The sequence below is a fragment of the Choloepus didactylus genome, chromosome 1 (genome assembly GCF_015220235.1).
Source record: "Choloepus didactylus isolate mChoDid1 chromosome 1, mChoDid1.pri, whole genome shotgun sequence".
Taxonomy (NCBI): Eukaryota; Metazoa; Chordata; class Mammalia; order Pilosa; family Megalonychidae; genus Choloepus; species Choloepus didactylus.
In genome coordinates, this window is record NC_051307.1 from 64,369,609 (window position 1) to 64,392,129 (window position 22,521).

General features: G+C 37.7%; 1 protein-coding gene across 28 annotated transcripts in view; it reads right to left on the reverse strand.

The window, feature by feature from the left end:
* Nucleotides 1–22,521, reverse strand: part of LOC119532323 (ABI family member 3 binding protein) — a 277,976-nt gene that overhangs the window by 25,435 nt on the left and 230,020 nt on the right. For all 28 annotated transcript variants that reach the window (XM_037834649.1, XM_037834668.1, XM_037834802.1 and 25 more), the window contains 6 exons: nucleotides 15,934–16,026; nucleotides 14,348–14,452; nucleotides 12,715–12,843; nucleotides 12,124–12,192; nucleotides 8,317–8,526; nucleotides 3,886–3,994 (listed from right to left, as the gene is read on the reverse strand). In XM_037834649.1, coding sequence (XP_037690577.1) covers nucleotides 3,886–3,994; nucleotides 8,317–8,526; nucleotides 12,124–12,192; nucleotides 12,715–12,843; nucleotides 14,348–14,452; nucleotides 15,934–16,026 — 715 coding nt within the window. The remainder of the gene's footprint in view (nucleotides 1–3,885; nucleotides 3,995–8,316; nucleotides 8,527–12,123; nucleotides 12,193–12,714; nucleotides 12,844–14,347; nucleotides 14,453–15,933; nucleotides 16,027–22,521) is intronic.

Consider the following 22,521-nt stretch of genomic DNA (forward strand, 5'->3'; position numbering starts at 1 on the left):
CTGATCTGCCCATACGCTGGATAAAGGGAGTGTCAGTCATAAGATTTTCACAATCACAAAATCACACGATAAAAGCCATATAGTTATACAATCATCAATGAGAATCAAGTCAACTGGATTACTGTTCAGTAGATTCAAGTATTTCCTTCTAGCTATTCTAATACACTAGAAACTAAAGAGGAATACCCTCAGAGACTTCTAGGGTTAAGAAATCTAAAATTAAGTGAAACAATTCTACTTCATTTTGTACTACCATAACACATTAAGTAGTTTTTTTAATGGGACTTCAACACATAATTTCATATTTCAGCTGAAAACATTTTTGCCCATTAAACATAAATTAAACTCCAACATGAATCTGTTAACACAGGCTCACTGTGGACAAGGATCTAACGAACTACTACATTATTGCAAAACTTCAAATATTGTAAACTAAACAGTTTTCAGAAGAGTACCTTATATCCATTTGTATTATATTTCTCCCCAAATGGGAAATCAATGTTTACTTCAAACTACTAATTTACAACTTGTAAATCATGATCCATTAGTTAGGGATTAGCAGTACAATTCTGGTTAAGTTATCATATGTACAGTCTTGGTATCCTAATGGAGTTCATTCAATCAGATCAAACCCTAAAAATAACATGATATAAACCACATATTGCTAGTCATAAGAAAGTCATTTTCAGGGCCATTTTAGCAAGGCATAGAGACAATAAATGGTACCAAATCAATGCCTATTGGTAAAACTTGGCATGGGATTCTGACTTTAGGGATCCCTAAGCTTGATTTAACAGTGCTTTTTCTAAAGACAAATCCAGAAAGCATTTCCTTTAAACTTTGCTAGTTGTGCTGGTTTGAATGTATTATGTCCCCCAAAACGCCATTATCTTTGATGTAATCTTGTGTGGGCAGATGTATCAGTGTTGATTAGATTATAATTCTTTGAGTGTTTCCATGGAGATACACCCAACCTAACTGTGGGTGATGACTCTGATTGGGTAGTTTCTGTGGTATGGCCCTGCCCATTCAGCATGGGCCTTGATTAGTTTACTAGAGCACTATATAACCTCAGACAGAAGGAGCAAGCTTGCTACAGCCAAGAGGGACACTTTGAAGAATGCACAGAAGCTGAGAGAGTAGCTGCAGATGAGAGACAGTTCGAAGACAGCCGTGGAAAGCAGACTCTTCTTCCAGAGAAGCTAAGAGAGGACAAAACACCCAAGAGCAACTAAGAGTGACATTTTTGAGGAACTGCAGCCTGGAGAGGAATGTCCTGGGAGAAAGCCATTTGAAACCAGAACTTTGGAGCAGACACCAGAGGTTTTCTAGACACCATTGGCCATCCTCCAGTGAAGGTACCTGATTGTTGATGCATTACCTTGGACACTTTATGCCCTTAAGACTGTAACTGTGTAACCAAATAAACCCCCTTTATAAAAGCCAATCCATTTCTGGTGTTTTGCATCCCGGCAGCATTAGCAAACTAGAACACTAGTCTTGAGGCAAGTACAGGGTGTAGGGGTTCTTGTAAGAAAGGCCCATGGATGGAGGACAGGGGAGAGAAGCAAGACACACACCATGAAAGCAAGTCAAAGAGGATCACAGGTTTGTCTTCCAGTCGAGGTGAACTCCAGAAACAGGGTGAGTCCCCAAACAATTACAACGAGATGTTGGATGTGAAACATGACCAGATTGGTCCTGTGATTACAGAATGAAATGCAGCTTAGGCCACCTACTTCACCCAATTAGATCAGAAGGCAAAATGGCATCCTTGCCAAGGCATTGACAAAAGGTTCTTTTTTATTACATTTATTCAAGATTCAGCAACTGTTACTCATTATAAGAAGTTCTCATATCAGAAGTGGCTGTTCCAACTAAAATGAAAAGTCAGAGCAAAACACTCCCCAATTAGTCAGAGCCTCCCCATTTCCTGCTCAAAAGCTTCCTGACCTGACATATAGGGCTCTCTGCAACCTGGATTCCATCTGACTCCCATCTCTCTTTCCACCACTCATATGGTAAAAACAGCCTATTGTTCCCTGCACACAACCATGCTATTTCAGGCCTCTGTGCACCGATCTGTGCTATTTTCTCTTTCACTCAGTCCCCCTCCCACACTCACCTGGTTAGCTCTTTCCTACTCATCCTTCAAATCTCAGCCCAGGTGTCACCTTCAAAAAGTTTTTCCTAGGTTTCCCCAGACTTAGCTAAGTGCCGCCCACTCTGGACTCCCTAGTCCCTTCTGTATACTTCTGCTCAAGCTTTCATCACTTTGTGTAGAATAATCAGTTACCAACTGCCTACCCCTCTAATCTCCAGCTCCCCAAGGGCACACACCATGTTTATTCATGTTTGTAGCCAGAGCACCAAGCACACCAGTTAACAGAATGGAAATGCAAAACATTTGCAAACAAATTAGGTTTAAAATATCAATGGAATAACTGTGTTCTACATTCTGGTCACAAGCAAATAGGTGCACTGTGAAAAGTTCTGAGGACAGCCTGATTCAGGAAATGAACACAATGAACATCTAAAAATTGGATGCCTTTCAATGAATATATTGTACTACACAGCCCGATTTTATTAAGTGCAAGAAAAAGCAGGAATCGGAAGGGAAAAAACATCCAAATTCTGTCAGTCCAAATCTACTTATTAAACAAAAGTCCAAATTACATGAACCTTTCTCCTTTACTCTTTCTATTATGGTATAAATAGACTTTCTCCCTGTCAATCATGCTAAGGAAACAGAACCAAGATCATGAAATAGGCTTTTACTGACCAATATGTTTCTTTTGGCTAGGTTAAATCTTGTAAGAAAATTAGCACTTTCAAAATTTTCCATGTTAGAGCTCAAAATAGGGACCTTTAAAGAAAAAACACTTGGGGGAAAAAGTGTTATTTCTGCAGTACGGGACTAAGGTTTATACACAGCAAACCACCTACCATGAATTAGACGTTTCCTTTTCCCTTAAAAAGATTTAGAAGAGTGTCCCTGCTGCCAGAGACAAAACAGGCTCTTTTTAGTGTCGTAATCAATATCTGATTCAATTCAATCAATACATATTATGAGGAGGAAAGGTATAAAAAGTGAAGCCTACACACACGAAAATTAAACCTCTTCCTGGATCGCCTGTACTGCTTTTCTAGAAACATCTAAGGCATTTTTAAATTTTTACCCCTTTCAGTACAATAAAGGAATAGATAAAATATTGAGTATTTTATATATTAAAAGAAATACAAAACTGTATAGCAATATGAACAAACCTGGTATTAATGTGTAATAAGTAATGCCAAGAAAATGCATTTGTTATAGAACAATGCTAAAAACATCTAATTCCTATTATTATAATTCTATTCTCATTCTATCTAGGATAAAAGGTCCCCAAAGCAAAGGCTTGTTGGTTCTGGGACTATCCTGTCATTATTTTAAGTCTTAACTATTAAAAAGTTTTACCTATGTGTGTCATGTGGTTTTTCCTTTCCTTGCCATCCCCTTTCCAGCATGCCAGCCAAATTCTCTTGTGCTTCAAGTCTAGTTTACATCATGCCCACCCCCAGTGTCTCTGGACCATAGACTTTCCCTTCACTAAATTTTGGTATTTAATATCAACATTTAGTATCATTACCTTCATTTTTCTTTAATGTTCCCAGCTATATTGCTAACACACAAGACCTTACTATTGGCTCTTCTATTCCCCCAAATAACTTGCATATTTGCTGGGTACCAAAACATGACTCCAAACATATCTAATGCTGTGAACAGAAAGCCAAAGAAATAAACGCAAACTACACCCTCTCTAAATACAGAAAGGGTGACCCAATTTCATTCTTTTGTTGTAGAATGTACTCTTAACATTCACTTGTAATAGCACTGGTGCTTACCTCGTGTCTGGTTTCAGATTTTCTACTGTGGAGAAGGTTTGGTTTGTAATTTGAATAGACTTGTTCTTCTCACTGAATGACCCATTTTCTCTGGATATAACTTCATATTCTGAAAAGTGAAAAAGTCAATAGATAGTTTCTTTAGGTTCCGATCGATTTAATTGTTCTTGAGGCTAATAGCATAAGTCACTCTCATAAAAGTGAGCAATTTAAATTGCAGTTCTGGAGATGTACTGACTATACATGGCAATTTCCAAATGGGGACAGTCAGCAGATGAGGAAGATCCCAAAGCCTTTGTGGGGTTTCTCATTGAGCATTTCTGTTTTCCTTTTACTGGATCAGGTAAAGCTCTGGTAAGCAGTGAACACAGATGATGTACCTGTGGTTGCTTTGGATGCTGGTAATCTACAATTTTTCTAGGTAGGTCAGATAGTCTGTCCTTACTGGAAAGAAGCATTGTATGAGGAGTGGAGTACAAGCAGAAGCCACATTTCCTGTTCCGTAGGGCTTTACAAAATAGCAAGGGAAAAGGCCAAGAACACTGAACACATGTAGTACTGCTAAAAACTTCTTAGAATTTAAAACCATAGCAGCAAGTAACAGTTAAATACATAATGAACTATACTTCCCTATAGTTCATTATTTTGAACTATAAAATTGTGGGGTTTTTGTATCCACTGCTTACATAAGCCAGGCTCCCTGGATAATATTCTCTGTATTTAAAAGAATTCATAGAGGTCTATATGAATTTCACTTAAAGGCTCGCCTCCATGAACTTGCAGGGCTAATCAAAACAGAAAGATATTCAGAACAAGAGAATACAATTTAAAAATTTGTTTTTTTTTTTTCGCTGCTCTGAATTGGGTTTTAACTTAATGCATGTGACAAGATCATAAAGATGACTAAGAAAACAAAAACAAACAAAACCACTCAAAATCAGCTCCATCATTAGAAAGAAATACACAAGCAACTGGCGGCAGATTAAGGTGGGAAGGCTACATTGGCAAGTTATTGGGGATTTTTGCTATTAGTGCTGAGACCAAAGGTGATGGATATTGGAAATAAACTAACGCTCTAAATAAGTCAGGTAGACCTAAAATCACCAATTTTAATTTTGCAGAGAATTCCTATGGTATATTTTAAAAACTCAAAAGGGAGGATGACTTTTCTGAACAATGTGTGTTACCATACTTCCGAAAAATAAAAATCAAATTGGAAGACAGTGACCGTTGTATCTGGATATCATTAGTACAGTCATTAAAGGACTAATGATTGGTGTTTAGGATCAGCTACTAAGATTCTATTTGAAGTTCTTCTCCTTTTTCATCACAAACTTTATTTCAAATGGCTTTCTGTTTGAATTGAGGGTGGAAAGACAGGGAGGAGGAGAATCCTAAATTCATATCTGTTCACTTTATATCTCTTCCTCAATAGGGAAGGGATATTTTCTAGAAGAAGAAAGTAACTAAAAGGTATGTCAGTAAAACTTATTTTTTAAAAAGGGAAACAGTATCACTTAATGGAAAGAGACAAACCAAGCCACTTGTCCTGAACTCAGTCTCAGTTTCACTGTCTGCACAATGTCAGTAATATCATCTGCTTCATCATGTTACTGTGAAGATAAAATTGGGAACATATGGAGAGTGCTTAATGGTATTTTGAATGTATTTTGATCAACATGTTAGCTATTATTATTGGCACCTTTATTATCCCCAGGTTGTGTTCTGAAAATAAGATCTCAAAATTTTCTTATATTGTACATTGATTAAAAAGGTCAGAAACTAACTCTCCTAGGACTGAAATAATTATTTTTGAACAAGGATTTCTGACATTTAATTAAATTATACTCTATGATTCAGGAGAACAACTTAACCTAGTCTGTGATGGGTTGTTCTGGAAGGGAGATCAGAGTTAGACTTTATGGCTCAATAATTCATGGGCATGTTCCTGTGGTTTTGTCTTCTGGGAAAGTGGGCATTAGTTTGGGCTGAGGTTACTGTGGTTCTGGATTAAGGGATGAGGGGTTAGTCTACTTGGGCATTAGCCCTTGTTAAGCTCCTCAGTGTTCAAAGCGGATGACAGTTATACCTGGAAGGTATAATGGAATGTCAGCCATCTAGGAATGTATCAGGAGCACATCTGGGCAATCCCTTACTCTGTGTCCACAATTTGTCTGAGAGAACCAACACAGAGGATCATTCATAGACCAAGCAGTGCGTCACTCTTCTAGAGCTGCGCTCTCCAATATGGGAGCCACTAGCCGTATGCAACTAGTAAACATTTTGAAATGTAGCTAAGGAAACTGAGGAACTAAATGTTTATTTTATTTAATTCCAATTAATTTTAAGTCAAGTAGCTGCATGTGACTAGCTGTTGTTGTATTAGGGAACACAGCTTGAGATACTCTGAAATCTCTTTGAGGGTCAATCCAGATGGTCAGAAAGCTATAAGCCTTGGCACCATCATTTGGGTCTTGGAAAATTATTTTAATGAAGACCCTTTGGAATCATAGCATGTTTTACACTTAATATAAAGCCAGCCCTACAGAGTGGCTATAATGATTGTAAGGATGTTGCATTGTAAGGATGAGAAAGTTAATTATTACTTGTCAGGAAGCCCTGGGTTTCTCCAGAAAATGGGTTTGTTTTTATCTTCTAGACATTGAGAATCATGTAACTGATCATGTGTCCCCACCTCCACCCATGTTTTTTTGGTGGCTGCTAGAAAGCAGAGGCACAAATTTGAGAATGACTGGTATAAAATGTATAGGACAACACAGCATGTGCTCTCGGTACTAACTTCACTCCTGGTTTCATTTTACTGTTCTCAATTGAATCTTTCCTTTACCCTGTTTTCCTCTATATTTATTATTTTTTAACCCCTGTGAATTTATCAAAGTTGTTTATATTCTTTCTTATTCAAAGCATATATATATATATATATATATATATATATATATATATACACACACACATATATATATACATATATATACATACATATATATATATACACATATATATATACATATATATATATATATTATGGAACAATGTCTGATCTGACATTCATAGCTGTGTCCTTACTATATCACTCCACTGTTCTCCCCCATCTCTAGAGGGAAGGGGCTGGATGAGACAACTGCTCTAAAATTCTATGATGCTGTGATTTGTTTGAGTCTAGTAGTTTCATTGAAAGAATAATTACATAAAATTCTTTTTTTGTAAAGTAACTAGTTTTATGAATACTAAAGGGGAAAATAGGACCAAAGACTGTTATTACAGTCTTACTGTAAAAAAGTCAATGCTTTAAAACATCAGAAAGATTAGAGGGCTGCATAGTCATCAAAAGAACCATTCATATGACACCCTAGTTGGTTATGTAGCAAAGAAACTACTTTCAAAAACAATCTTTGACTTGGGACATTCTTCATCAACTGTGTGATATCCTCCTTAGTAACTGCACTAGCCTTTTACTACTTGAAATTTTTCTTGCTCACTTTCTCTAATTTTCATTTGACTCAAGCTTTAAAAGTTGATTTAATAATGTTTTATCCTGAAAGATTAGAGCTTTCAAAATGGATGTATAAGCTACTTGCATAATTTAAAAGATGGTTAGAATTTCTCTTTAAGAATTCTAGCTTTACAATACATATTTTTCTTGTATTTTATAAATGTTTTTCATTTTTAATGCTTTAAAATAATAGTATTTGCATAAATCTATAGATATGATAAAAATGGACTATTAATGTTTGGAATAAATATTTATAGATACATCTTGAATATAGTTTATAAAGTTAGCCTCTTAAGTACATATCCATATTTCTTATTTTAAAATATCAGGCTTTGTTTATTATTTCATTAACAGTAAAGATTTAGGAATCCAGAAAGAACTGTCACTAAATATTTGGTCATGTTTTTTTCCAGAGGGTTTTGTTGCCATATTATAAGATAATTCACTTAACAGGAAAATTTATTTATTATAAAATTGGGAAAATTAAAGTCTTTTCAATAGAGCACTACAATAATCATGGTGATACTACTTCTACTATTGCTACCACAGAGAAGCATTCATTTAGTTTAATTATTATCAGTAGTGGCAAAACTAATATATTTTCTGTAGTTCATTTGGTAATGAAAAGACTAGATATATCATCACTTTGTATAATAGTTCTGAGAGGATATGACAGAAATACTACTTAAAGAGATATAGTAGATTATCAGGGAGCCTATAACAAGGACAAGGATGATCTTTTCCCATCATGTAACACTTGTGATATTAATGTGTCCTAAGGATGGTAGACCTCTACTAGGATGTGCTCCTCCTCAGATATGCTTCACAGGTCATGGTTTGACTCAAGATACCACACCCAACATACTGTGTTATCAAAGCTTCCTACTGCAGAAATAGTCCTCATGCCATGATCTTACCAGTGACAGTGTCATTTAGTGGCTTCTCCCAGTCCAAGATGACAAATGAGGGGCACCCTTCCACGGTGACCACGGTGAGGTTGGTGGGTGGGTTCTGTGGTGGGCTGGTGGCATTCCCCTCCAGGCCCTCCTCTGTAGGGAACCGTTTGACCGAGTCCGTAATGGAACAGGGTTTGTCGTCAGGCTTTTGGATATATCGTACATGAGGACCTGAGAGAGTGGATTAGTAAGTAAAAACCTCTCACAAAGGGAACTCCAAGCTCAGATGGCTTCACTGGTGAATACTATTAAACATTTAAGGAAGAAGTGGTACCTATTCTAAATGAACTCTTCCACATAATTGAAGAGGTGAGTTTAGCATTACTCTGATACCAAAACTTGACCTTGACATTATAAGAAAATTACAGACAAATATCCTTCATGAATACAGATGTAAAAATTTTAAACAAAATTTTAGCAAATACAAAAATAAAATGATAATACATCATGACCAAGTGGGTTTGTCCCAAGAATGAAAGTTGGTTTCAAATTCAACAATCAATGTACTTCATCATATTAACAAATGAAAAAAGAAAAAGCAAATAATCACCTCAATAAAAGCAGAAAAATTATTAGATACAATTTAGCAGTTATTCCTGATAAAAATTTTCATCAAACTAAGGAATAAAAGGGAATTTTTTCAACCTGTTAAAGGATATCCATTGAAAACACCATACCTGTAGCTAACATCACACTCAACAGAATACTCAACTGAATACTTTCCCCCTGAAAATCAGGTACATGACAAGGACATTCATTCTCACTACTTTAATCAATATTTTACTGAAGGCTTTCACCAGTGCAAAAAGGCAAGGAAAAATACATATCCACATTGGAAAAGAAGTAAAACTTTCTTTATTCTCAGACGACATGATCATCTATGCAGAAAATCCAATGGAATCTACAAAAAAGGTACTAATCGTTCGCAAGGTTGCAGTATACAAGATCACTATACAAATACCAATTGTTTTTCTATATATTAACAATGAACAATTGGAAACTCAAATAAAATATTTTTTATGGATTTTTGTACAACGAAAAGTAAAAAACACTGGTGAGAGATCACTAGTAAGAGAAATTAAAGACCTAACTAAGTGGTGAGATACGCCGTATTCTTAGGTGGAAAGTCTTAATATTGTTTAGATGTAAACTCTCTCCAATTGATCTATAGAATCAATGCCGTTCCAATGAAAATCTAAGCAGTGGAAGAAGAGGTCCTCCTTCCTGCCCTAGATGCTACGATTTTGAAGAATAGGTGGTCCGCTTTCTATTTAAAATCCTGACTTCCCTCCCGTTTTTTCTTTCAGACGAGGGCCCAATGTGTTTCTCTAACATCCATTCTCCCATTTGTAAGCAAGCTCCTGCCAGAGCGGACAGACTGGATCAAATTTCTCATTGCGGCTCTGGGTCTGAAACCAGAACTTGCCTAAATCCACATGTGGAGGTCTCGGAGTGGGGGACCATGAAACCGAGCCGCGGGGAGCTCTTGGTGGCCCCAATTCAAAATGATGTGTTTGCTTTTCAGGACTAGTCACAGCGACTCCAGCATTTACATTCGACAACATACTTATAGGTCTTTGGAATCGCTTAGTAGGTGAATTTCTTCTCCTTCCGTAGGGCCCCTGCTAATCATTTCATTTCCATCCTTCCTCCTCCCCATCCCAGAGCTTTGAAATTACTGACGTTCAACAACTATACTTTCGGACAGAAGACAAACAAATTAAAACCTTATCACTAAGCACAAATCCAATCAGATAGCCAGTTTGGGCACTGAGGGATGCAAGTAAAGTGATGATTTCAATGCTGAAAAAAAAAGAAAATCTAAGCTGGCTATTTCTAAAATTCATATGGAAATATAAAGGACCCAGTGTCACAAAAAGCATTTTTGAAAAATAAAAATATTGGTGGAATGACACAACCTGATTACTAAACTGTTTATAAAAAACCACAGTAATCCAGACTGCAGTATTGGCATAAAGAAAGGTAAGTAGGGCAGTGGATCAGAATAGAGAGCCCCAAAGTAGACCCACATATACGTGGACAACTGATTTTTGACAAAGATCTAAATGCAATACAGTAGAGAAATGATCATCTTTACATCAAATGGTCCTGGAACAATTTGATATCCATATGTAAGAAAATAAACTTGAATTCATACTCAATATGGATCATATACCTAAATGTAAAACTATAAAATTTCTAGAAGAAAACACTGGAGAAAATTTTTGTCCCCTCTGGTCAGTCATGACTTCTTAGATTTGACACCAAAAATACAATCTATAAAAACACAAATTGATAAACTGAGAAAATATTTACAAAGTATACATTTGAAAAAGGACTTGTATCCAGAAAATATGAAGACTTTCAAAATTTAATAATAAGGAAACAAAAAAATCCAATAAAAAAGTTGGGCAAAAAATTCATACAGACACTCACCAAAAAAAGATACATGGATGGTAAATAAGCACATGAAAAGATGTTCAACATCCTTAGTCATCAGGGAGAAGCAAATTAAAACCATGCGGATATCACATCATACCTATTAAAATGGTTAAAATAAAAAGGACTATACTAATTGTTAGCAAGGATGAAGAGGAGCTAGTACTCTCATACAATGCCAGTGGGAAGGTGAAACAGTATACAACCACTTTGGAAAACAGTTTGGCACTTTCTTAAAATGTTTAATACGTACTTTTATATGATCTAGCCATTCCCCTCCTACGTATTTACCCAAAAGGAATGAGAACATATGCCTGTCATTTAAGACTTGTACCTGCATATTCATTTTTCTAGTTGAAAACCAGAAATAACCCAGATGTCATGACCAAGCTAATGAATAAACAAATTATTGCATATCCATATGATGGAATACTAGCCAGCAGTAAAAAGGAATGATCTACTGATACATTCAACAACATGGATGAATCTCCAAATAATCTCTATGTCATAGATGTTGAGTAAAAGAAGCTAGACAAGAAAAGTGTTCATACTGCACGATTTCATTTATATAAAATTCCACAAAATGCAGACTTATCTATAGTATAGCAGATCTGTGATTGCCTAGGGACTGAGGGCAGGGTGGGAATGGGTGAAAGGGAGTGGTTACAAGGTACACAATGAAACTTCTGGAGGTGATGGATGCATTCATTATCTTGATTGTGATGATGGTTTCATGGGTGTATACATATGCTAAAATTTATCCAAATGTACACTTTAGAAAGAAACATTACAAAGGGGAATACTCAGCTCTATGTCATATTATACCTCTCCTTCTGCACCAGATTTGATTATTCAAAATATTTTCTACATTCGTGAGAGGAGTATACCTCCCCAAACCTTGATTTTGGACTTGGCTATGTGACTTACTTTGCCAATGGATATTGGCAGATACCACACAAGGAACTTGAAATGTGGCTGTATATTTGGATGCCCTCTATTTTGCCTCTATATTGCCTTGAAGACATCTTCTCCTGGGTCATTGTTGGTCCCTTATTCTGGAACCCAGAATGAACACATGTGAAGCAGATCTGAGATCTCCAAGAGGCCCAGCTGTACCTGCTGCTTAAAGCAGAACCACCCAGACAAGTACAGCCTAGATCAACTGACCCCCAGTTGATCTGCATGCCTTTAAGAAATAAATATTTATTGTAGTTTGCTAACAAGATTTTGTGTGAATTTTTGTTGTTGTTGTTATACAGAAATAGCTGACTGATACATCCATCAAAGATAGCTGTTCCAAAACCAAGATTTGGAGCCAGTCACACATACCTTTGAATCTAGGCTTCCCAAGAGGATCAGTTTCTCTTGTTGGACTTGAGCTAAAGTCAGTTACATTACCTGAGAATGGAAGACAGTAAATAATTTTGGCAAATGGAAAAAAAAAGCTTCACAATTAAAAAGTGGTAAAGACTTTATATAGTCAATCTGCCTCCCAGTCAACTGTTAGCAGGTTTTGCTTTCCTTTATTATTAATATATATATTTGTCCACAATAAAAGGCCTTTAATTATGTCCTGTTGCAGTTGTTCTGGAGTGTAAGAAATAATGAATTAAAGATTACCATTAATAAATTAAGATACGTGTAATTAGTAGTGGCATATAATTTAGTAGTTAAGTAAGGAGTAATCTAGATATTTTTAGGAACCAGACTGGGGCACTTTCTTCTATGTCTGCTAAGGGACGGATCATACTCTATAACCAAGCATAGAAAATAAATATAATTTTAAAATTAAAAAGACCCAAAATAACAAAAAATTTGAGTAAAATAGAATATCTAGAACTGAGAATTTTTCCTTTCTAATTTGAAATATTTTAGTGCATCAGAGCTAAGTATCCAGTGGGAACTGGCTGACATACTAACCAAGTTCTTCTCCGGAGGCAGGAGCTGTTGGTTGCTTTTTATCTGTCTCTGCTCTTTCTAAGGGGACTCCAGTAGGTCTGATTGTTGCCCTCATGGGTGGGGAAGTTACTCGAGCTGATGAAACGACTCCTATAATATAAAGCCAAAGCAGCCAGTTTTTATAGGAGCACTGTCAAGTTTCCCATTTATTTCTTCATTAAATATTTAAGCCCTTACCATGTGGCTTGGCACTATAAGCTAGGCTTGGAGAGAAAATAAGACTTGGTGTCCTTGATGGAGACAAATGTGTGAGGCAAGTATACTGTAGCATTATAGATATTTTAAGAACTGAATAAGGTCACAGAGAAGGCAAGGGGAGGGAGTAGTTATGTCTATGGAGAAAGATAGAGGATGGATTTATGTCAGGTGAGGGTAAGGAATGTCTTCACAAAGGATGTGTCCATACAGAGAAGATGTGATCAATAGGGAGGGATGAGATCTGTATTCTAGTCAGAGGGTTCAGCAAGAACCAAGGCAGAGAAGCATGAGGTGTGTTTAGATCCAAATTCACTTTGAAGGGGCAGGGCAGAGAGGGCTCAGGGGTGCAATGAGAGCTGGGTGGAAGGGGGCGGCGAACGGCAGATTATATTGGGCTTGCATACCATGCTATTGATTTGGACATTATTTTTAGGCTATGAGGACCCATTGAAAGGTTTTAAACAGGGAAACAACATGATCAGATGAGAAGAGGATGATTTGTTAGGGTGCATGTTTGGGGGCAGAGACAGAAGTCCGGGACTTCATGTATTCACTCAGCATTTACTTATCAAATATCCACTATTGCTAAGCATTGAATTTGGTTCTGCGAATTCAGTGAAAATATACCAAGGACTCTGTTATCCCAGAGCTTACAGACTGCAGGGGAAGACAACTATGCAAACAATTATAAGGCAATTTCCTATATGCTATAATGCAGGTATGTATCAGAAACGAGGAGAACAGAGACAAATGTCAAGACTACTTGGGGAAGATAGAGAAGGCTTCTTCAAGAAGGGGATAAGCAGGAGCATCCCAGGTGACTGGTAAGGGTCATTCCACAGGGAAAGGACAATATATGCCAAGGTGTGGAGATGAAAGGCAGTTTGACTTGTAAAACACATTTCCACCTTGTTGCATAGGCTAGAGCTTCTCAGCTTCCATGAATATTCCAGTCCCCAATCTTCCCCTGAGCACCAGAACCCTGGGGCCAGCATGAAGGCTGGTGGACAGGGGAGCTGTCAGTGAGATTTACAGGAGACAGAATGACAAGCTGATGACAGGACATAACATTTTCCATAACCCCCTGATAGTTGGCAATATACAGCATCTCATCCAAAATAATCCACTTGCGGAAGAGCCTGAGTCACGTTCTGTTTAGGCGTCAGGCACATGAACATCTAAGAAGGAATTTGGGCCAGATAGAGAGGGATGGCTTCTTCTACCCCACCCACCGACAGTCAGGATATGAGTCCTCAGAGCTCTAATTTACTGTGTCTAGTCTTTGGACACAAGCCCCTGACTTATCCATTGTCTGGACTAGCCTATCAAGAAGGGCTTGCGGTTGTCTAGTAAAAAGAAATCACAGAGGGAAAAGGAAGATATACGACTGACATACCTGCGCTTCCTGGCTTTCCAGTGACATTGTTTGGTGGTAAAGGTTTTCTTCGCGGAGGCTTAGGGGTAGGTGGCAAGAGTGGGCGGTGGGTCCCTGGGATTGTGGCTAAGAAATTATATTACAGATAAAGCTAACGTAAGGATTCACTATACAAAAATACAGTTTAAAAAAATAACTTCAGATAAGTAGCAGCTGGATAACAGAACAGATTCCATGGAAAAGTATATATGCATAATATATTCTGATATCCCTCTAAATTAATATTAGTAATGAACCCAGAGATAATGAACCATATTAACATATGGGAAACATATCCTCTAATTATAGATAAAAATATGTAGGTATATCTGTCATGAAAGGCTGTATAGTAATTAACTTTGTTAGTTTCCTATGTAGACTTGACAGCAGCATTTCCAAATTTCATTATCCCTAATTGCCTTTGATTGTAAGACTGCAATTTCTTAAACCATTTTAGCTTTACATTGTTAGACACGTCATTTCTTTTCCAGGTGCTCCACTCAGCTATACTCAACTCTACTATAATTAAACAAATACCTTCAGACCTTTTTAAATGATTATAGCAAAGTAACCCCAATAATAGAAGTGACAAGCCTGTGTCCACGGAGAGCAGGCTCAACATGAATGGTTGTGCTAGTTGCTCACTGCACAAGGGAACCCAGCCAGGGGAGTGCAAATAGGAGTTGAAACTTAGAAGACTACTCTGCTCACCCACTCATTAGCTCAAGGCTACCTGCTCAGAGGAAGGGTACACTTTTCTAACTGGTCTACCTAAGGTGGGAGAATTACCTTTCTGTACTTTGCATAAAGGCAGGTGAGGCTAAGGATGTTCGGAATATTCTGTCCTAACCCCCAAATTTTTTGAAGTCTGTGTCATAGCTTAAAAAGGCATCTCTTTTTTCCATAATATATGTTGGTTTTTAAGTCTTCGGGTAAAATGGACAATTCAGGAACATGCCCTGTGGCTTTAAGTACTTCCTGGTTTATTACTGAGTGACTATGTGTGGGTGTGGGGTGGAGTTGGGTGGTATAGAATGCAGATCTGTAGCCCAGATGTAAATAAACCAGGGTGGGTGTCACAGTATCCTTTTAAAAAGCCAAGTGTATTACTCAATGCAAAGGTATTCTGAGTCACCAGCTTCATAATTTTGGCCTATTATATAGAGTGAATTCGTAAATTAGGCACATAAATCATACCAGGCATAAGGATATTGGAATGAATTACCCAAGACTGAAATTTTAACATGATTGTAAACTACAATCCACAATGACTCTTCAGCATCTGTCCGTTGCGGCCCCTCAGAACATTATAGAAAGTACTTCTTAAATTGCTACCCTATTAGAGGGTCTTTCTTATTAATACTGAATTTGTCCATAGAGCACTTTTCATTCTCCCAAAGGGTAATATTATGTAATATTTCTCTAACCATAACCCATGTACTGTTAGCATGGTTCTGACACTTTGGGGGCTGTGCAGATGTTGCTGTTTTTGCTGCAAGTGATACTTCCACTAATGTCCAAGTTTCAGAGTTGACCTGTTGGAAAGGAGTCAGCATCTTGTTCTTTACCTGGTCTTTTTGTGGAGCGTGTTGATACCACTGACACGTTTCTACTTGCACCTGATGGCTCAGTAATGTCTACAGGGATGGGCTGCTTGACCCCTAAGAACAGAAATATGAAAGGGAATAAACATGTGTTAAACATTGAAACTTGATAGGGTTGTCAGTGATACTGTGCATTCTTTGTTCAGCAGGCACGTGGTATTTTTGTGCATGAATCTTTTAATTGGCTTCTACCATCTGCATATACAAAGATTTCAAAACCCTACATTCACTGGTTGTGATATTTTCTCTAAAGAGTTATATTTCATTGCGGATTGTGGATTTATCTTAATTTTCCATGATGTACCATCCTGCACTACCCTCCTGGGTGGAATTGTCTCATCAGTTGGGATTTCATCTGTGGTGATTAGCTTACTTTTTCCCAATATTCATGGATACATTTTGTGGTTTTAGACACAATTCCCTCTACTCCTCAAAACATCCCATACTCCAATAAGACAACTTTAGAATTCCATTGCGTGTGGGTTTATACTTAATGAATTGACTTTAAAAACATTCCTGGAGAGGCCTTCGCTAGCAGACTGGTGAGGCCACAAATTGGGTCTTTACCTTTGAAATTTGTAAATTAGACCTGAGTAGGCCTAGAACTCCGAATTATTACTTGGAACAAAATGATCTGCAAATTACTTTCTATGATATTTTGTTTCCTAAGTTACTAAAAAATAATCTGGTGGTTATTACTCAGCCATTCCCCTAAATACTCATGCTTGGATTTTGAGTGGGTATCCTAGGGCAGAGAGAAACAATTTATGTTTTGTATTTTCATTATCATTATTATTATTTTACATTATAAATAATCTAATGTGGATGACATTCTTCTTTAAAAAAGAATGAAACCATGCATTTTTAGATTCTAAAACAGTTAATATGACTTTAGACATAATGGCTAGTCCTAGAAAAGGATCATACTTTGAGGACCTACTATAATTCATATATTAAAAAATAAGAATGAGCTCTTTCATTAATGTACTAGCTTACATTAACAACAACCACAATGACAACCACAATGATAACAACAACAAAACAACTCTGTTTTCAGTTCTCACTGTCTTCCAGGGAGAGTGTAGAGTCATTACATACTCAATCTCATTTAACGTGAGGGCAGAGATATTGATTAATATTCAACAGAAGCTTTGTGTGTCAAAATTAGATATTTCCACATTAATTTATGAAATTTAGGGGATGAGCCTAATACTGTAATTGCAAACTCCATGCTATTTGAATAACAGACATTATACAAAATAATGAGAGTGTTTATAAAGAGACATGAATTTTATATTTAATTACATAATGCTTAATTAGATAATGCTTATTTATGGTAGAAAAAGTGTTTCTGGGGGAAATAACTATTTTGTTGCAAATTCCACAGGCATGGTAAAACCAAATGGCTCATTAGTCTTTCTCCTGGGCCTCACTGCCAGTAGTTATGGGGACAGGGAAGCGGTTACTCCCTGAATGTCTTAGAGGAAAGGAAAATACTTCCATATGTGTCATTGGGATAACCTGGCTTGGTGAGATTTGATTTACTGCTATTTTTTAAGTGTAAAAAATGTGTTATACATTTTAGAAGGCTAGTAGGCTGTGTCTTCAGTAGATCCTTTACAACATTTCTTCATATCTTCCTGCCCTTAAAAATCATTTTGAGTATACATTGTGCAAGCACCTTATATGCTCATTACCTGATCTAATCATTACCTGATTAGATGATTTCAATATGGGAGATAGCATCTGATGGATAGGAAACCAAAGCGTGGAGATACTATGCAACTTACCCGAGATCTCAGAGGTAGGAAGGGTTGAGATTCAGACTCACAAATGCCCATTCCAAAGCCTCTCTCTTAAGTTCTTGTTTGCTAGTGCTGCCAGAATGCAAAACACCAGAAATGGATTGGGTTTTATAAAAGGGGGTTTATTTGGTTACATAGTTACAGTTTTAAGTCCATAAAGTGTCCAAGGGAATGCATGAGCAATCGGGTACCTTCACTGAAGGATGGCCAATGGCGTCCAGAAAACCTCTGTTAGCCAGGAAGGCATGTGGCTGGTGTCTGCTCCAAGTTCTGGTTTCAGAATGGCTTTCTCCCAGGACATTCCTCTCTAGGCTGCAGCTCCTCATCAAAATGTCACTCTCAGTTGCTCTTGGGGCGTTTGTCCTCTCTTAGCTTCTCTGGAGCAAGAGTCTGCATTCAACAGCCATCTTCAAACTGTCTCTCATCTGCAGCTACTCTCTCAGCTTCTCTGCATTCTTCAAAGTGTCCCTCTCAGCTGCACTTCAAAATATCACTCACAGCTGCCCTGAGTTCCTTCTGTTTGTCAGCTCATTTATGTGGCTCCACTGATCAAGGCCCACCCTGAATGGGTGGGGACACACCTCCATGGAAATTATCTCATCAGAGTTATCACCCACAGTTGGGTGGGGCACATTTCCAAGCAAATAACCTAATCCAAACATTCCAATTTAATCCCCACTAATATGTCTGCACCACAAGATTGCATCAAAGAATATGGCTTTTTCTGGGGGACATAATACATTCAAACCAGCACAGTGGCACAGCACATAGTACTATATTCCTTCTGTTGTTTTCTTCCTTCTCTTATCTCTAACTGACTACAGCCCTATAGCCTTATACTTGGCCTCTTGGGTGGGTGAGGCACCACCACAGTGTGAGGGGTAAATGGCCATGGCTAGCAAATATGTGTGGCCCAGCCGTGCCCCGGGCACATGGTCCTCAGACAAGGGTACAAGGCTGACAGGAGTTCCTGGCCAGTCTCATGCAGAGCTGCCAAACACAGAGGTACATGCTCAAAAGGCCTAGTGAGTTGGAGATTTAGAAGCCCTGGATTCTGCAGGGTTAACTTTATGAATTATACCAAAGACACAAATTCCCCTGTTTTCTGATAAAGGGAGAAATGGACAGAAACTAACCATTTTTCATCACAGGTGCATACAAAAGCATCATATGGTTAAAACCCTTAAATGTGAGTACTACAATCAATAGAGTATCAGCTGCTAAACTGGGCTTTCTCCAGCCTTTAGAAACAGATAAAAGCTGACAATATATGGAAGCATTAAGAAGGGCCTTGCAAAAGGCAGTGCTGAGGCTCAGTGGAAAGAGTACTGAACTGGGGACAGGAGAGTGAGCTCTAGTGCTGGCCTTGCCTTCACCAAGTCGCAGTTTAGGCAAGTCAATCCATCAGCAACGTGAGAACCAGCAGCAGGGAAACCAATGAACTTTCCATTGGGCTGCATCAGAGGAGAGCAAACAAAAGCCAGAGGTAGTGTAGCAGCAATGGGAAGATGAAGGAAGAAGCCAATCAGAGAGACATTGCAGAGAAAGAATCCACAAGAATTGCCACCCAGTCAACCCATCTGGCCCAGGACTGACCTGAATTCCTTATCCCTCTGGCAGGAATAATCAGAGCATCTTTCAAGGGGCCAAAATGACTCTGGAAAAGCCAAGACCGGAGCCTCAGTATGAACCCCCACCCGCCATATGGGAATTCTCCGAAAAATCTCTGGATTTATTGTCAAAAATGAAGTAACCTTTTGCACTTTTTAAAACCATGGTAAGAAAAACTTTTCAAATACACACAATAGACTGGGAATCAATTTTCTAATGTATTAGAGACTCCATTGCTTGTGACCAAAAGGTGTTTATGTCATGACTGGTTTCTGCAACTTTGTCCCCATATCTTAACACCTGGCTAGAAAACCAGGATGGAAGAGCCAGGAGACTGGAAGATTTAGCTGCATCCCAGAAAAACACATTCCTTACTTCGGAGGAGTCTGGGTTCGTGTTGCCAAGCCCACATGGTGTGGGGGCAGTAAAGCGTGGTTTCCTCATTAGGATGTAGAAAAAGGAGTCTGGGGATTCAGGTAGTTACTGTATCTGACAGACTGCATGTCTCAAGGTAGTTTCAAAATTATACTTTGCTTGGCACACAATGGACCTTCAATAAAAATTGACTGAATTAAAGAACAGCTGCTTGGCTCAGCAGCTTTCTTCTGCAGGGAGAAACTCAGAGAGATTGTCTAATACAGGAGTCAGAAAAGTTCTTCTCTAAGGCACCAGAGAGTAAGCATTTTCAGCTTTGTGGGGCATACTGTTTCTATCACAACTACTGAACTCTACCATAATATGGTGAAAGCAAGCTGTGTTCAATAAAACTTTATTTACAAAAACAGGCCATAGTTTGGAGCCATAGTGTGCCAGTCTCTGGTCCAGTGCATGGCCTGTTGCATCTCTGTAGTCAGGGATTGGGGAGTTTCTAATATGCAGAACACGTCAGGTAAGCTGAGACACTTTTCTGTAAAACCAGAGAAAGCAGAGTGCTGGAAAAATAACCCCGCTAAAATCTCAACCTCTGCAGAGTACTTTCTAACTTTGATGTGGAGGAATATCGGTATTAAATTCACATAAAGCAGGGAGAATACCTGTAATGATGCCATGAAATAAGAAACTTGGCTCAAGATAGTTTAAAAGATTCCTGAGGTTTATAGAATCATTGCAAGATATTTTTAGAGGTCCCAATAGTCAAAGGTCCTCAGAATCTTTTTTATTGTTGTTCGTCTTCCAAGGGCTCACCCTTTCATGACCTAAGACCATGAAGAATTTTTCCTATAAATCCTAAACACCTGCTTTATAAACCGATTTTTTTTTAATGTAAAATATCTGGACTGAAAAATTCAGTAAGAAAAAATATGAGAAATGTGAGATGAATAATAAAGATGAATACTTTGGGCAAGATGTCAAAGTTAGATATGGATTCAGTTGACACAGAAATGGTTTCTGTTTAAGACTAATTAGCTGAGAAGAGATAGTGTGGACATGACTCAACAGAGGCTGGAAGTAAGTATGGGTGGGATAGTGGAAGTAGTTCAGACAAGGAAATAAACTTAAGTGAATAACTGCATTGCTGTAAACAATGTAAACAAAGTCTGATCAAAACTAGGCAGAATCAGAGTAAGGTGGATTCATTTACATCTATACCTGGGGAGCAAATATTTAAAAATATTTTTTATTACCAATTTTTAAAAACATTATTCCCTAGGCTCATAGTTTGAATGCTATTACCTTTTCCTTTCATAATATTCTATATGGATAATCATGTCATCTGCAATTTCCAAGTTTTATACTTTTTACTTTTTTTCTTGCCTTACTACTTGGCTAACACCTCCACTTCAATAGAAGTGGCGAGAGTAGGAATCCTTGTCATGTTCTTCATCTTAGGGGAAAGCACTGAGTCTTTTACCATTAAGTATAACATTAGCTATAGGCTTTTCACAGATGCCTTTTATCAGGTTAAGGAAATATCCTTCCATTCCTAGTTTGTGAAGAGATTTCAACATGAATGTATTTTGAATTCTGCCTAATTTTTTTGCATCTATTGAGATGAGCATATGATTTTCTCCTTAAAACTGTTAATGTGGCAACTTACACTGATTGGTTTGAATGTTGAACCAACCTTGCATTCCTGGGGTAACTCCCACTTGGTTGTGATATATTATTGTGGTAGACAAGGAGATGTACCATCCAGATCTCCCTTCAAGGCTCCTTCAGCTGAGATTGAGCTTGAAGGAACACACAATTGAATGCTATTTGCTGGCCTCACTCCTGGCTCTGGGCAGCTAGACCTTGAAGGGGAATCCCAGCAGACACAATAAAACAGAGAGCAGATGTAACAAGTTTTGGTTGGGAGTGGAGCTAGAGTAAAAAAAAGGGAAACAATGAGCTCAGTCTTGTCTATCTGTGCCTACCAGCCTACTCTCCACCAGCAATTTCAAGAAGCCCTGATAGAAGATATCATACTGCCTTAGCTAAATTGCATGGGTTATCATTACAAAGTTGACTTCATTTACCCAAGAGAGGAATGGGCACCATTTTTCTGTATAAGTGGTCTGGAAAAAAGTCTCTATTATTGATAAGCTAAAAATATAATAATGTTTATGTCTTCCTTCTGAAAGATGATTAGCATTTTCCCAGTGAGAATCAATCCTTGATTATCTTGATGGTTAATGGCTCAAGTTTGATCATAGCTACTTGTTCTTTCACTTACTTTGTTGATATAGAAATACTTTCTTCTATTTTCACTCATACAAAATCCAGGGAATTACTTTGAATATTAAATAATTTGTGCCTACCTTCACCCAAAATGGATCAGAGAGAAGGTGGCTTTCTTTAGAGCCACATCATTTATGTCAATCTGAGAAACTGTGCAATGTCTAATGCCACAGTTGAAAAGAATAAAAGGAACAGCTGAGCACAAAAGGAAATTGGAATACTTTCTTGACTTTCATTTCAGTATTTATAGTATTGGGCTCGTTACAGAGGATTGAAAGGAAGAGAATTCCTAGAATTTTGGACACCATAACAATCAAGTAAAAGTACAAAAACCACGTTCTAAAACAAATATAAATGACTTTTAGGCTAGTTTTACATTTTATTTTCGGTTTCTCATTACAGAATCGTCATGGGTTGATTATACATGCATTAGATAAATTCTAATTTTCAGGGTTTGTGCCATTTAAAAAACATT